Raw genomic sequence first — 16,405 nt, forward strand, 5'->3', positions numbered from 1 at the left:
TCCACTGTGTGTGTGTGTGTCTCATGACTCTTAGTATGAGATCGCAGTTTATTTCCCAGTCACGCTTTATTTACCAGCTCGTTGTTGTGTCTTCACAGAACTCTCTGATCAGAGAATTGGATCACACCAAGAAGCTGATTGAGGAGTCTCACCATGAGAAGGTAACAACATACGACTTCCATTTAACGCTTCACTGAACTCTCAACGACGCTTTACAAAGAACAACAACTAAACCAAACAAAGAAGAAATAATGTAAGAGGTCGAGGATGAGAGGAGAGTTTGTTCATGGTTGTAGGTGATGTTGAAGAGAGAGAGTGAAGGGGGGGGGGGGGGGGTCTCTGATGGATTTTGGGAGTGCTGAGGGTGGGAGCAGCATTGGAGGAAGCCCTGCCCCCCCCAGGACAGATAGTTAGTCCAGCAGGATGGGGGGGAGGCAGGCGGTTTGCGTCTGCAGACCTCGGAGTGAGAGTGTGCCGGTGGAGGAGCTCACACAGGTCGGGGGTGTGCCAGCATGTTTCGGCCATGTTGGCATGTTTTGATGAGTCTGTATAAGGCTTTTTAAATAACTTCCCCCCCCCCCCCCCCCCCCCCCCTTCAGGACCTCAGACCTCTTCCATAGCTTCTGAGTTAGATCCCATCACCAATGAGCAGCAGAGGGACACATTCTTATCACACCCATGCAGCACTCCATGCATCTGCTTTTTGAGCTACAGTCCGTCTTTCTCCCCCGAATGTTCACTGTGTCTGTAAATTCTTTCTTACAGGAGCAGCTCCTGATCCAGATCGAGACCATGAGGGCCGAGAGCGAGCAGGGGAGGAGCCGGAGTAACTCCTTACTACACGGGTAAGTCAGTTCACTCTCACACTTCATGCTTTAAACCTTTAGACCTCTCTGACTCTTTCTGATTGTGTGTGTCTTTGCAGACGCTCTCAGCTGGGCAGCACTCCAGATTTCAGGTATCCGGTGTCGGCCTCCTCCATGATGGACAGTAACTCGGACCACTACGGCAGCGCTCTGGTGCTGAGGCGGCCTCAGAAGGGACGCATGGCAGCGCTCCGGGACGAGCCATCCAAGGTGAGCTCTGTCTTAACAACTGAACTTCCACCTGTTCAGAGTTTAACGAGGGGACTTAATTATTCCTGTGAGATGTTTATTGCCATGAAAATGAAAAATATTGTGATAAATTGAATTCACTTTGTGCGTTGTATCTGTGTGAGCGCCCTTTGAACTTCTCTGCCTGCTTCATTCTGATGTTTGTGTTCTTTCTGATGATGTTCTTCCTCTTCGTTTCTCTCTGTCTGCTTCCACTCTGGACATCAGCGACATGTAAGTCAGTGTGAAGATAACAGTGACCGTTAACCTGAACATGTGTCATGCAGTAAAGAAAAAAAAAAAAAAAGCCTTCCCGCCTGCTTTTCTGTCTTTTGATCCTTTTTTTGGTCTGCTTTTAATATCTACTGTACAATCTGGAATATAGGTCGCACCGGTATATAAGGACGTTTACGCATTAGAACCCCCCTCCCCAGAAGTAACTATGGCAACCACTAACTGTGGATGTTTTTGTTATTTCTGAGACACCAACAACGACCCTCTTCCTACTTCAACATCTACCGTGCAGCTCAGAGGGCAAACAGGCTCGTGCTGTGTGGTTACGATAGTTTTTAAAGCGCCAGGAGCCATTTAGAATGACGTCATAACGCGGTCCACTTCCTAGTTTGAGCACAGACCGTACTAGAGTATGAATGAATATGAATCTTGAATCAGAATCAGTTTCCCAGAGAGGAAAGAGGTTTAAACTTTCTTTCTGCTTATTGATTGAACGTGCAATTTCTGTGCAGCTGGGTCTTTTAGTAATGCCTATTTTTGTTTTGTGGGATTTGCTTTCCTACTAGCTACAGTATGCTAGTCCAGATCTCAGTCCTTTGTTGATAGGTGGGAAGTACAGACCGCCCCCGTGAGTATCTCTACTCATTGAACATTACACCACCGTTTGCGTTAAACGAACCTTCTGACCTTACGTGGGAGAAACGTTGTTAAAAAGTGGCGCCCCTAGACTGCTCTGCACCGCTACATATCATATAGCACAGCTTGTAATAAACACTGGCTGGGCGTCAGGTTGTGTGGAAATGTGCGATGATGGCGGCTGCATACGGGGTAAATGAAGGACGTGTTTCAGGCGTTCATAGAGGTAGACTGACGATGCAGACTACGTTTTAGATTTTAAAAAAGTGCGTCTTGTAGACCAGATTTTACAGTATTGTACTGTCTGAATTCTTCTGGTTTCTTTACATTTCTCAATCCTTTTTCCACTTCCTGTTTCCTGTTTGGTACCTGCATGGATGAATCCAGGTGCAGACTTTGAACGAGCAGGAGTGGGAGCGCATGCAGCAGGCCAACGTGCTGGCCAACGTGGCCCAGGCCTTCGAGAGTGACATGGACGCCTCGGACCTGGAGGAGGATCGAGAGACCATCTTCAGCTCGGTGGACCTGCTGTCCCCCGGTGGCCAGGCGGACGCACAGACCCTCGCCTTAATGCTGCAGGAGCAGCTGGACGCCATCAACAATGAAATAAGGTATCAGCAGCTACACGTCTACCAGAACAAACCCGTCGTTTATTTGTTAGTTAACTTTTTCTCTGTGAACACGTTTACCAGGATGATCCAAGAGGAGAAGGAGAGCACCGCCATCCGTGCGGAGGAGATTGAGTGCAGGGTGGGCAGCGGGGAAAGCTTAGGAGGGCGTTTCCGATCGATGAGCTCCATCCCTCCGTCACTGTGTGCCGGATCCTCGTTGGGCGGCTCCCCCCCGGGCTCTGGTCACTCCACCCCCAGGCGCGTCCCCCGCAGCCCCAACAGAGAAATGGACCGCATGGGGGTCATGACCTTGGTAACAATTCCTGACTTTCGTTTGTTTTTTTGGATCCTTAAACTGATCAGCTTGTTGTAGGAAAATAACTTTTTCATAGTATTTCTTTCTGTCTTTATTTAAAGAGGGATTCACTATTATTTTTTTTAAACCTGGGACCTTTATTAATATGTTTTGGCATCTGAGTGACGACAGGCTTTAATGGCAGCAACTGTTCCTTACAATGTGTCCTATCATTCCAGCGGACTTCTTTCTCTCTCACTTTCTCTGTCTTTCTGGTTGCATTCACACTACGCAAAGTTGTGAAGCCCGTTAAGTGGATGCTGTCAAAAACATTTTCTAAACTTTTCACCTGCTGTCATTAAGAAACCAAAGTATATTCAAATACGGATCAGGATTCTCCTCTTTAGTTTTTGGTAATCGTGTACATGTCGGAGTTCTCGGTGTAGTTTAGGTCTAATCTGTTTCCCTCTCTGTTCTATGTTGATATGTGTTCATGCTGTCTCAGTGAACTAACAGTGTGTGTGTATGACAATGTAACCAAGTGTGTGTGACTGCCCCCCCCCCCCCCCCCCTCACCTGCTTGTAGCACTATTGCTATGACCCCTACATCATGCAGAGCTGCCTCTCCCAGCAGACTGTCACTTACCTGCCCTACGCTGCTGCCGCCTTCAGTCCTCCCCCTCAGGCTTATAGCTATGCGTCTTACTTCCAGGTACCTGTAGACCCCTCCACAGCTCCCCCTGCCTTTCTCCCCGGGTGGGTGCAGACCGCCACTTCCTCTCTGTCCTCTTCCTTTTGACATCTGTTGATATTTTTGCACCTAAAGACTTGACAATGCAGAGGGACAATTGTCTTTCTCTTTCTGTCTGAGACAACAGCAGCAGCCTCAATAAGATCCTCTCGCTTAAAGACAGAATTTTAAATCATCTGCACTTGGCCCTGGAGTTTTAAAAGCCTTTAGGTCTGTTGGAGATGGCATTATTTCTCACACAGAAGCCTTTTCCTCACATGCACTCCTGAAAAGATGTCTAGAATGTAAGAGTTCAGTCAGAGAAACGATGAAAACAGGAGGACAAATCTGCTTGAACTAAAGACTTTTGGATTCAGCAGAGATCCTTAAGGACACAGTGGACATTCAAATATGGACAGAAATTGTGTTTCCTGACATTTAAACGTACCTGATGTCAAAGCTTGGGAAGTTCACAAAGCAAAGCTTGAAGGCACACATGAGCCGGGTTTGAGTTTTTAACAGACAAAGTAAAAACAAACAAAAAAACGCCCTAACCTCGGCACACATACGCTTTCATTCTGTGGGAAAACAGCGGACATTAAAGACAATGACATTAAAGATAATGACATTAAAGACAATGACATTAAAGACGTCCGAGGCTTCAAAGGACAGTTTGTAGTTCAGGATAACAAAAGGTATAAAAGTAGACGCGACTGTCAGAGGTCCAGACCGGGTTTCATTCTTCTACATACATGTGAGTGTGCAGACAATGAGGTGAAAGGAACACGCCTCCCTGCAGCTAATGCTAATGCTAACACGAGCTGAACAGTTATCGTAGTGCTCATGCTCCTCAGGTGAGCTCCTCCTGCTCACCTGTGTACCTTAAAGGAGTTTTTAACCCATTTCCAACAAGTGGTCTGCTTCAGTTCAGTGCAGTCGTTTCCACTGTCAGAAGTTGGGATTTGACCGTCCTGCTTTTTAGCTTCCCTTCTGTTGAGGTGCCAAGCGTACCAATCTGACCCTAGAGGGCGGAGCTAGACACCCTGGAGTCTGGTGATTGGTCGAAAGAGTCAAAGTCACTTCCTTTGCAACAGCGGTAATAAAACGCGTCCGTGGATTTCGAGAGAGGCTGTCTTTGCGACCAATGCCAGCGCGTAGTTCCGCCCCACTATGATCATGGAGGTGTAGACCTCTGCTGGACGTCATTAGCCTTCATGATTACTCTGATGCTAGTTGTTTCTAAAAACGTGCTGTCTTTATATTTAACTATTAAGTAAGTCAGCAGCACCCACGCTCAAGCAAATGCAAGATTTCCAAGAGGAAAAGGTCATTAATCTCAGCTTAGTTTCATTCATGTGTCAAAGCTGTTGAGTTTAAAACTTCAATCTTCAAACAGTGTCTTGGTTTGAGAGACGTCAGAGCCTCTTATGAAGATCCTGAACTGTCCCGCTGAAGACTTTAAGCAGTGCATGAAGTTCTAGTGGAACATCTAAGACCTCTAAGAATTAATCCTTCTTTAAGGTCAGCAGATGAAACTATTGTTTCTACTGAAAAACTATTGTCAGTCTTAAAATACTTCTGACCTTCATCCTGCCTTTGTAAACTTTCACATGTCTCTGAAAGCATCCATAGCTTTGAAATCAGAAGCTACTAGAGGAGAAGGAACGCTTCGGGCAATTAAAATAAATTTCTGTGCACCCCCCCCCCCCCTCAATTTCCCCTTCCTGTCCTCTAGCTCCCGAATCTCCTCCCTGCTCCAGCCTCAGTTTGTCGTTTAAGGAAAGGAAATGAGTGATTAGGTATTTTCCTCCTTGGGGCAAGAGGATCTCTCTCAGAAATGTGGCACGCTGATGGTTTATTTGCTCTTCTAATGCCAGGCCGGTGAGGAATGCAGCGGGGGGAGAAATTACCTCTCCACGCCCCCCCGCCGCCTTTTATAGGTGCACAGCGGAAAATATGACAAGAAGAGGTTCATAAATCCAGGTGTCATGACTCTCTCTGCCAAATGTACGATACTATAAAGCATCCAGATTTCAATCAAGGTCTTCATTTGAAATATTCAAGGGTCTGCACTCTTCTCATCAGGGACCCTGGGCCCGGATCTGAGTACGCTTGACCCCAAAGTTTGGTTCATTTGATCAAACGTACTGTACTCCGGTACCTTGCTAGAGTCTGCTTGAAGAGGTGGTCTCGTACTCGAGAAGGGTCCGCGGGAGATGTGAATGCAACCGTTCCCAAACAAGGAAGTGGACCCCGCTATGTGACGTCTAAACGACTTCTGACACTTCAAAAACCGTTGTGTCCACCTAGCACGGGCCCGTTTTATCCTCTGAGCTGCCTGATAGATGTGGAAGTAGGAAGAGGGTCATGGTAGGCATCTCAGAAATAACAAAAAACATCCACATCCAATAAAAGCACAGCACTTCAGTGTGTCCATCTTCAAAATAAAAGCACCACACTTCAGTTTGTTTGTCCACCTTCAAAACAAAGGACTTCCATGTCAAACTGTTTAAAAGGGGAAACTGAAATTCACAGAGCAGAGAATGAAATATTTAACAGATGCAGTGTGGATAGCGAGTGTGCGATCATGTGCGATGCAACGTGATCTCCAACACTCACGTGCTGTTAGGTCACGGTGTAAGTTCAAAATTCTGGTGGCTACATACTCGGTCAATAATTGATAAGATTTGATACAAATCAAATCTTATCCCTTCTTCAGTTTCCTTGAGGCTGCATCCATCCCCCCCCCCCACTCCTCCTGCAGCGTGGTTGTTTTGCAGTGTCTCCTCCTCCTCGGGTGCTGTGAAGCTCCTGCAGATCTGCATGTCTTTACTGTGTTATTAAAATGACAGATTCTCTGGGCCTCCTCTTCTGTGTGTGAGTGTGAATGTGTATCTTCTCGTCTTGTGTTTTTGTGCATGGCTTGGTTCCTCTGCTGGTCTGTCATGCGTGCGTCTCACTAACTGCTTCTCTTCTCTCTCCTTTTTTTTTCCCTCACCACGCTTCAGCCTAGTGACCTGCGCAAGCACCGCAGGAAGGTAAACCAGAGGCCTGTTTCACTGGGCTCTGTCGGCCATGTATTTTTTTATCCTCACTCCCTCAACTCCCGAATATGCTCCTCCCTCTTTAGTATCTCCATGTCATTTCACAGTGTCATATTTAGTACATGCTCCTTTCAAAAACATCCATCTGTATACTCCCCTTGTGAGGTGTGTTTCAATCAATCAAGTTTTAAGAGTTTACTGTTTTAATCCTTTTAGCAGTGAGTGCATGTTTTTCAGACTTCTCAAAGTTCTTGTCACATCTTCCTTTTTTAGTTTTTTTTGTCATTCTGTTCCCAAGATTTAAACACTATACGGTACAGGAAGCATGGATTTCCAATATCGCCCACCCCTTTGTCTTTTATAGTTCCCTCTGAGCCGTCACGCCCACCAAACTGGACAGAAATGCTCCCTGCTATATTTGTTCTTTCATATCTTTAAAACAATTCCTCGTTGGATGGTATAGAATAAACATCAGAGCGTGCTGTGTAAAGGATGTTTCTTAAAGTCAAAACAGATTAAAAATCCAGAGATATCCAACTCGATAACATCGTTTAATTTACTGTTACGCAGTCGGCTCAGGACGACAAGGCCACCATCCGATGTGAGACGTCGCCCCCCACCACTCCACGCTCCATGCGCCTGAGCAGGGAGGCGGGCTTTACCGCAAGCCACGAGGACATTCGAGACATTCGAGGGTAAGACCCACAGAGATACAGACATGTCATTGATTTCCCTCGTCTCCCCTTATTCAAACGACCGGCTCTTTCGTTCCCACAGTCTGGCCGGCCTGCAGGACGGTCAGGGTAGTAACCCCAGCAGCAGTAACAGCAGCCAGGACTCGCTCAACAAAGCAGCCAAGAAGAAGAGCATCAAGTCTTCCATTGGACGCCTCTTTGGGAAGAAGGAGAAGGGCCGACCCAGCATTCCCAGCAAGGACTCCTCCCCCAGCCAAGGTCAGACACGCACAAGGGTTTTATTCCAGGACGGCTCATGTGAATGTTAATGTCAGGAAATTCATTCACAGCGTTTAACGCCTTAATGCTGCTGACATCGCAAATAAAAAGAAGAGAATGACATAAAGCAAACATGCTGAGCATTGTGTCCCTGCTTTTAAGTTTCTTTTATTTGTGCTAAAGAAAAGATTAAAATAAGACAGAAGTTAACTGGTTCATACAGAATGCACAGGTGGGACAGAAGAAACCTCTAACTGCCAATTTCCACATACTCAAGTGCGCGCCGTGGTCTGTCAGTGCCTTGGTTTTTGCGCCATCTGACTGTGCAGATCCTGCTCAACTGGGTCCGTTTATGGAGCGTGAGCGCAGCCATAAGTAGCTGTACACGCATCACAGAACTTCAAGATCTCAGGAGAACTCGCTCTCCTGTAAACTCTTTAATTCAGTAGATTGCCAAATAGAGCAACAAGAAATTCAGCCAGTCTTACAGATGACTGGAGTAGATCCTGAAGTATTTACTAATTCATAAATATACTTAGAATCCAGAATCATTTTGAATCGAAAATCTATTCTGAATCGAATCCTGACCCCAAGAATTGAAATCGATTTGTGAGACACCCAAAGATTCCCAGCCCTAGTCTGACTTCCTGTCTGTGTTGATCTATTCTGTCCAGCGTGACGCGTGCTTGCAGCGTGCTCTGTCGAAAATAGACTCGCTGCATATTTGAAACTCCTGGCACGCTCCGTAGACAGACCGAGCAGTCACTTTGGAAACAGGAGCATTTACTAGATTGGGAGTGGACGGCTGACATACAGCGGTGCGCACTGCGTTATGTGGCAATTGGTGGAAAATGTGGAAAAGCTTGTAAAAGGAACCCATCTAACTTTGAGATGAAAGCATCTGCAACATAATACAAGCAGATTTAGGTACTCAGAAAGTCTACTTCCTGTTTCTGTCAGCCCTGTGAACGAGGTGTTTGTTTATACGTTTGCAGCCGGCACTCCTGAAGCGGAGGGCTCTCCAAAGGACGGCTTAATGGGAACGCTCGGAGGTCCTGCAGAGAAGAACAGGAAGCTGCAGAAGAAGTAAGTGTCATCCCGCCCCCTCTGCTGTCTTCACAGTTTCATGTCGACTGAGAATAAAGTTGAAAGATGACCAGATAATCCTCGACTCCAGGGCACTGCTGTGTTAATAACGTCAACTTGTTTTGCTTTATTGTGGGCTTGTTGCTGCTCACTCCCTGCCGACTCACTCACGCTCACTCCAACAGGCTCATCTCGCTTCCAACCCACACCAGTTTATTTCCATTTGGTCACTCGTTTATGATTTTCCCTTCACGCCAACATACCGCAAACACCATTAAATTATGTTTTGCTTCCATGTAGCTTTTAAATTACCATCAGTTCATTCTTTCTCTGTGCTGTTTTTCCAACCCCACCCCCGTCTTCTTTTTATGACCATCCCCTTCTCATTCCATGTGTAGTCCAAAGACAGGGTAAGTCGGTTCACCTTGTTGCTCTTTTTTTTTTTTTTGCTTTGCCTTATCTTCTTCCCACACTTGGCTTCACGTTGACCTCACCACTAGCTCTGAGGACCCCAAACAACTGTCCCTGCGACTCTCTGACGGCTTTTCCATGCTGCTCTTTTACCCTGCTTTCCACAGCGGAGCTTAACTAACAGGAATGTGTGTGTGCTGATGTTTTTAGTGAGTGACACTTTTTCCTCTTGCAGTTTTCCTATCAGAGCATGAAGTGATGCACTGCAACTATGGGAAAAAGATAGTTAACGGCTCGAGTCGGCTCTTCGTCATTGTGTTTGAGGAGATGCGCTTCAGTAGAGTTGCTGTGCTGCTTTAACGTCCTCAGAATGTGAATCTGATCAGAGTTAAGAACATGCTCTATCTGCTTAGGTTTTATTATAACAGCTCAGATCTGCCAAAAAAAAAGAAGATGGGCTTGTTCTTTATCAGTGCTATATGTCCCACAGCCCCATCTAGTGGTCATTTTCATATTTACACGCCTTCATGATCCCTGTGAAGACCCTGACACACCAAGCAGACGGCAAAGAAGTAGTGGCGACAAAGCCGTCTTTGCCAAAAAGTTGCACTAGAACACATCGCAAAAGACTACAGCCGACGGTCAACCACCACGAACGTTCTGCTCATGAGAGGAAATAACTCTCCATGCCAGCAGGGGGCGGTAGTCTGTTGTTATGATACGAGAAGAACATTTTCACACCGCTGTCGGTCACCACTCGTGTTATAGGTAGCATACTAATGGAGAATAATGTCTGATAAAAAGTTGAACATGGTGCTGGCGTTGTCAGTTCTTGGAAAAAGAAAAGCAGAGGCGGAGGAGACAAATGAGGAGAAACCGCATTAAAGGGTGAAAGCATGGATACTACAGCGGCATGCTCAAGGGGCTTTACTGAACCTGTGAGGAGAGATGGAGAGAAATGAAACCTCAGGACAGCCAATCAGATTCCTCTCACAAAACGCGCCAACGCTGATTCAACATGTCGAATTGGCTGAAAAAAGTCAGACGGAGGCCGGCGGGTAACTACTGAGAAAAACTAGGGCGATGATCGCTCAGTTGGACCGACAGCCGATGATCTCCTTGGTGTTTCAGGGCCTAAAGGTTTCAGAGAGTCTCTGCTTAAAGGCGTTGTTCCTTCATTAAAAACTGTGAATGTGCATGAAGTGGATGCTCAAAGCCATCGCTAAAGTTTCCTTCAGTTCTTCCCTCCGTGCATGTTTTTTGATCCCTGCAGTTTTTGAGGAATGCTTTCATACTGAAGTCATTCTCTAAGTGGACTCGCACAGCATTGGTTCTGGGAGAAAACTACCAACTCACAAAGTTCCTCCTCAATCCTGAAGATCTTGCTGAGACATACAGTCATTGCTAAGAGCTTTAAAAATGACCCGTGTGGTTTACACGGAGAGTCAGGGTTTGAATACGTCTGAGAAAATGATTCTAATTAGGGTTCGACCGATATGAGATGATTGGGCCTGATACCGATAAGGACAAATTGGCCGACATTTTTCTTTGATCTACCTTCGATCTTTAGAGATATAGAAACCACTTGACACTCTGGAGAGTGATGATGCTTTTTGTAATCCATACAGCGCCCTCTGCTGGAGACAGCCAGAAAGATAATGAAATGCTGTTTGACTGGTGAATAAATTTCATGATAATTTATAGCCGATGCCGATAGTCAAGTTATCAGAGGCGCTTCTTTTCAACAGGCAAGGCCAGCATCTGCTTTAGGCCCCAGGCCAGTAGGGGACCCAGAGGGCTGACTAACTCTAAATCACAGTGTTGTCTCAAATTGTGCAAATTTTGCAATGACGGTAGGAAGACTCCCTAAGAGGGCCCTATCCAACAGTATCTCTCTCCTCGTGCTGAATTAGAACTTTAAAAACCAAAGTTTGTCAAAGTCGCCAAAAACAACTGAAGAGAAATTCTCCGTCTGAGTGAAAAGAAGAACGAGGAAGTTAAGACATTGGATCAATATGTCAGTTTATTGACACCAACAAAAGAGGATGAAGTGCCCCCTCCAAGCTGGTTACTTTGACTTCCAACATAAAGGTGATTAATGCCGGTTATTGAGCCCCCCTGATTTTTTGTTTAGGGTCCCAACAGACTCAAGAACCGTCGCTGCATGCTATATGCTAACATCGTCTGATTTTAATCGGCTGGTAGATTATCGGTCAGGCTCTAATTCTTATGAAGGTTTTCCAGATGAGCATGTCTCTGTTCGATACTTGCTGGGTTTCAGTTCCTTTGTTTTCTCTCAAACTCCTGCTCTCTGGTTTGATGCATGTGTATTGACACCTTGGGTCCGAGGGTAAATATGACTGAGTGCGTACTGCAGGTTGGGATATGCTCTGTGGAGTTGCTGTGTTTGTTTATATGTTTTTGCATTCTCTCTTTAATATATCGGTTTGTGTCTCAGGCATGAATTACTGGAGGAGGCTCGCAGGCAGGGCCTGCCGTTCGCCCAGTGGGACGGACCAACTGTCGTCGTTTGGCTGGAGGTACGCTGAAACAACACGGATGTAAAGTAACCTGGGAATCATTGTTTTTACTGTTTGATTAGAGCTTCATTTGCTGCTTTAGATGTCAACAAAATCTTCTTCCTCTTTAACAAGAAGCTCTTTTCTTGCAGGTATCCTTTCTATAAAAAACAAAAAAAAAAACAATCTGAACCGGTACAAATACAACTTTTAGAGGACTTGCTTTGATTTGGCATTGATCGGGATAACGTTGCAGCCATTTCAGGAGCAAACTACTGGAGCAACCCTGAAACTTTCTACTCCTATTAGTCCTTAAATGAGCAATATGTAACTCTGACACCTAGTGGTTAAAATGGGTACTGCAGTCCAGATTCAAAACATTGTAGAGAGCTGTCTCTCCTCTCTAGAGTTGATGCTCAAACAGGTCACCATGTGGTGGACACTGAAGCTTCAGTGTTTATCCAGCTCTGCATCGGTCTGTAAACCTTTCTGTGTTCTAATCTCTCTCCATTTTTCAAAAGCATCTCCAATATTGATCCTAGTTTGAGCACGTTTCTGCTCGTGGAGCTTATTAGAAACATGCAGAGGCTTTTTAGGTCGGGTACAATCACTGCTATCTGAACCACTTCTCTTGCCCGCTTCCATCGCTGCAACACCTATTGACCTGATAACTGCTCTCATATCTGGCAAACCGAGGGGCGTCCAAAACGACCATGTGGGGGTGACTTAAAACCGCCTACCTTCTCTGGTCCAAACAAATCCAGAGCATTCAGGAGCAGAATCTAAAGTTAGAAGGAGGACATACTGGCTGCTGCATTGTTGTCAGAGAAGCCAGCACTTCAACATGTTTCCTTAATGTCTGATCATATAGTAAGGTCACTTTATCATCTCACTCACTACACATGTCACTGATTGGACCTAGCATATAAAGGTAAAACATGTCCTGGGTTTAAAAACTCTTGAATGACTCTGTAGCTGATGTCTCCTGTCTCTCCTCCTCCTCCTTCTCTCACCAGCTGTGGGTGGGCATGCCAGCCTGGTACGTGGCTGCATGCCGTGCTAATGTGAAGAGTGGAGCCATTATGTCAGCGCTATCGGACACAGAGATCCAAAGAGAGATCGGGATCAGCAACCCGCTACATCGTCTGAAACTCCGCCTGGCCATCCAGGAAATCATGTCTCTCACCAGCCCGTCGGCCCCGCCCACCTCAAGAACGGTAATCGTCTGTTTGGTTAATGACAGGATGCACACACATGTTGCTATTTCTCACCTTAATACCTTCAATATACGGGCTGATGATGCCGTTAAGCTCTCTTCCTACACATTCTTGTCACTGTTGAAGCATGAAACTTTTTATTTACAAACTCAACATGTACTAAACCCGCGGTCAGACGAGCTTGATCCGCTTGCTAACAGAGATAACAGTGAATGATCTTTTTCTCCATCCTGCTTTCTCTCCGTCACTCTTCCCTCTTTAAACACTTCTCTCACTTGTGATCGGGGCCGGGGGTGTCACATGTTCAGACCACAGGAAACGTTTGGGTCACACACGAAGAGATGGAAAGTTTGGCAGCCACACCTCCCACGGTTAGTCTTCCCCCGATTGGCTGGTGCCTTCTGGCCTCTGTGGTGACCGTCGAGGCTCATTCCAAGCTGCCTTACAGACAGACAGACAGAGAGACAGACAGACAGACAGACAGACACACAGACAGACAGAGTGAGATGCAGAGAGGCAGAGAGACGGGCAGAGAGAGAGACGGAGAGACAGACAGACTAAGACAGAGAGACTGACAGAGAGACAGACACACAGACAGACAGAGTGAGAGGCAGAGAGAGAGAGAGAGAGACAGGCAGAGAGAGAGACGGAGAGACAGACAGACTAAGACAGAGAGACAGACAGACAGGCAGACAAAGAAACCTGTCTCACTCACTCACTGCATGCTTGTTTTATTACTTGATAATCTGGTTTGATTCAGTCTTAAGGCAGCTTGAACACGCCTCTTCTCCCTCCTTTCCCCCGTCTTGGTTATAGTTCTTTTAGTCCTACATTACATACTGTGTGTGTGTGTGTGTGTGTGTGTGTGTGTGTGTGTCTTTGTGTTAGTGCTGTGTAGTTGAGTGTAATAAAAACCTGATACTTAATATTTTGCAGTTTTTGATCTCAGCCAGAAGAAGGGCTGCCCCAAATTCTAAATATTCCTAGTCGACCAGTCACCGCACATTTCTGTTATACATAAACTTTTGGAGACATCAGAACCGATAAAATTCTCGACCTGCAAAAGAAAGTTTTACGTCACATTTTTAACGCCTCCAATCGAAAAGATCAGTCCCCGGGGCGTAAAAGCAAGAGCACGCTTTGAGGATAGTGTCAGGAGGTAGGTGATTGGGAGGAATGGTCTAACCATATGCCTCGCTTATTGTGTCGAAAATGCCCTCCCAAAAGGTTGTCAAATACCAGATTTTAAACAACAGATACAATACCATTAAAACTCTAATGGTATCAACACCTATTTCGTGACCACAGTAACAGAACTAGAGTCACTCTCACATCAGCTCATCCCGGCGTACTGCAGAAAATTGTACTAACGGGGCTGGCAGATAAAATTCTTTTGGATGTCGGGGGGGTTTGTGTTCACACATGCAGCTCACAACGGGAAATGAAGAGACATTTTCAGGAGTTTGGTTCTTCTGTGAAAACACGTTAGGAGAGACGTGGACATAAGGCCTCCTGCTTTAACTCTACACATGGAATAGAAACACAGCAGATAGATCAGAAACACAGCAGATAGATCGTACACTCGCTCAGACAAACTAACCCATGAAACTTTGTTGACTCAGACTTTTTCCATAGACTCACGCTGAGTCGGGGCAGCCCTTACAGCGCAACGTAGATCTGCATAGATATCCCCCCCTCCTCCAGCCGCTGTTACCTGTGTGTTAGGATTTGGCGATATGAGGAAACAGGGAGAAAATCTAAACATGCCTAATGTCAGAGATTCCACTTTACGCTTTACAATGAGGTGGCGTCCGACATCAGTGTCTGGTTTGTGGGTACTTTTACAAATCAGTGATCACTTCTGCTTGATTGGAATGTCAGATCAGGAGTTTGAATTCACCTGATGGCTCTTGTAAAACAAAAGGAAAAAAGTATGCTTGACGTCTTGTTCCTTGAATCGCCAACTCCTCCTGATATTTGTAGTTCTATCCCCCCCGTGTCTTTCTGGTTTGTTGTCATTGCATGAACTTGTCTTGCTTGTTGTTGTTTTTATTTTGAATGATTTATTTATTTTTCTCCACATTAGCTGCTCTAACAGCGCTGCGGCCTCACTAACCCCTCAACCTTTTCTGTTCTTCTCACCATGCTCACTCTAACCATGCTAACACCAGGAGGATGACGAGGGTAGCTGGGCACAGGTTTGCACACGTTCACTAAACCCCCAACCACCACCACCACCCCCTCCCCCTCTCCAGACTACACTCACCTTCTACACTCGATCTTTGTGACAGTTTTCTTCACTCAGTACGTTTACATGTGCAGCTAACGATGTGTCAGCAACTCACAGGTTTTTGCAAATACTCAGGATGTTGCAGTCACAAACTGCACGACGACAACTCAGCTCCTTTTGAGATTATTTCCCATAATGCATCTGCTGAAAAGGAACACCTAGCACTTTTAAGCAGAAAAACTGAAAAGGGAGGAGAACTTGATGGTGTCGTGGAGAGAGTGAGAACGCCGCAGGGGATTTCCCCTGACCTCACCGTGGATTTCGAGGGCTGCGGCAATATCTTTTTTTTAATTTTTTTTTTTAGATTTATTTTTTGGGCTTTTTGTGCCTTTTAATGCAGAGATAGGACAGTGGATAGAGTCGGAAACCGGGGAGAGAGAGCGGGGAATGACATGCGGAAAGGGGCCACGGGTGGAAGCGAACCCGGGCCTACCGCTCGAGACGAGAGTCTCAACACATGGGGCGCGCGCCCTAACCATTGTGCCACCAGCGCGCCCCAGCTGCGGCAATATCTGTCCCCTTTTTTTCCTTCCCGCTCTATGGTGGTATAAAGTAGAAATTAAATGACTGTTTATTTAAAACGGGGGATCTGGACTCTGATAGATCTTAAATATTGTAAATCCTCCATTTTAGTTTCAGAGACGATCAGAGACAAATGCAGAATTTCAATGACTTACAGGTTTTGTTTTTCATCACACTGATAATAAATGTTTTGGTGCGTTGTTCTCAGCTTAGCTCAACTCGGTGAGTTATAGCGTGTCCTGACAGCACGGGATGCAAGCGAGCGTCAGCGACTAAAACTGGACTTTAAAAACACGTGTTAACATGTTAGTCTGACAGGAAGTTGAATTTCTTCAAGTCCGACTAACATAACACTAGCATTTCTACACCTCCATTAGATCCAAACAAACAGGACGAGGCGCTCTGAGCATGCTCCACAATCTCCACGCCGTGCACGAGTGCCTAGCAGAGCAGAAGTCTTGCTTTCACCATTCGACTTACAACTTGTGAGCGAGGTCAACAGAGAGAAGGTCCAACAGTCACTTTCTGAAAGGGGGAATATCGCCACCTGCTGTAGAAGAGTCTGACATGGTTTCAATAAATTCTCCCTCGGTGTTCGGACACTGGGACAAGTACAGTAAACGTCCTAATGGAGCTGTAGAGCGACTTCACTGTGCATGTAAACGTCCTGACTGTCTTTGATCAACATCCTAACAATCAGATCTTTTGGAGCTTCTGTCAGGTCACCCTTACCCTTAAAGTACGATAGGCTGAAGTCAGCTTG

At 45.9% G+C, this 16,405-nt stretch overlaps 1 protein-coding gene across 13 annotated transcripts in view; it reads left to right on the forward strand.

Annotated features, from left to right (window-relative positions):
• The window catches only part of ppfia1 (PTPRF interacting protein alpha 1), a 47,114-nt gene that overhangs the window by 25,456 nt on the left and 5,253 nt on the right, over positions 1 to 16,405 (forward strand). For 4 of the 13 annotated variants that reach the window (XM_029279807.2, XM_029279809.2, XM_029279806.2 and 1 more), the window contains 14 exons: positions 99 to 161; positions 766 to 845; positions 926 to 1,076; positions 2,352 to 2,575; positions 2,657 to 2,888; positions 6,609 to 6,638; positions 7,215 to 7,339; positions 7,422 to 7,597; positions 8,593 to 8,683; positions 9,082 to 9,093; positions 11,553 to 11,634; positions 12,630 to 12,830; positions 13,139 to 13,201; positions 15,002 to 15,028. In XM_029279807.2, the coding sequence (XP_029135640.1) occupies positions 99 to 161; positions 766 to 845; positions 926 to 1,076; positions 2,352 to 2,575; positions 2,657 to 2,888; positions 6,609 to 6,638; positions 7,215 to 7,339; positions 7,422 to 7,597; positions 8,593 to 8,683; positions 9,082 to 9,093; positions 11,553 to 11,634; positions 12,630 to 12,830; positions 13,139 to 13,201; positions 15,002 to 15,028 (1,557 nt within the window). The remainder of the gene's footprint in view (positions 1 to 98; positions 162 to 765; positions 846 to 925; positions 1,077 to 2,351; positions 2,576 to 2,656; positions 2,889 to 6,608; positions 6,639 to 7,214; positions 7,340 to 7,421; positions 7,598 to 8,592; positions 8,684 to 9,081; positions 9,094 to 11,552; positions 11,635 to 12,629; positions 12,831 to 13,138; positions 13,202 to 15,001; positions 15,029 to 16,405) is intronic. The other 9 variants (XM_020646413.3, XM_029279810.2, XM_020646411.3 and 6 more) reach the window with 7 other exon arrangements.

Source organism: Labrus bergylta, chromosome 3 (genome assembly GCF_963930695.1).
Source record: "Labrus bergylta chromosome 3, fLabBer1.1, whole genome shotgun sequence".
Classification (NCBI taxonomy): Eukaryota; Metazoa; Chordata; class Actinopteri; order Labriformes; family Labridae; genus Labrus; species Labrus bergylta.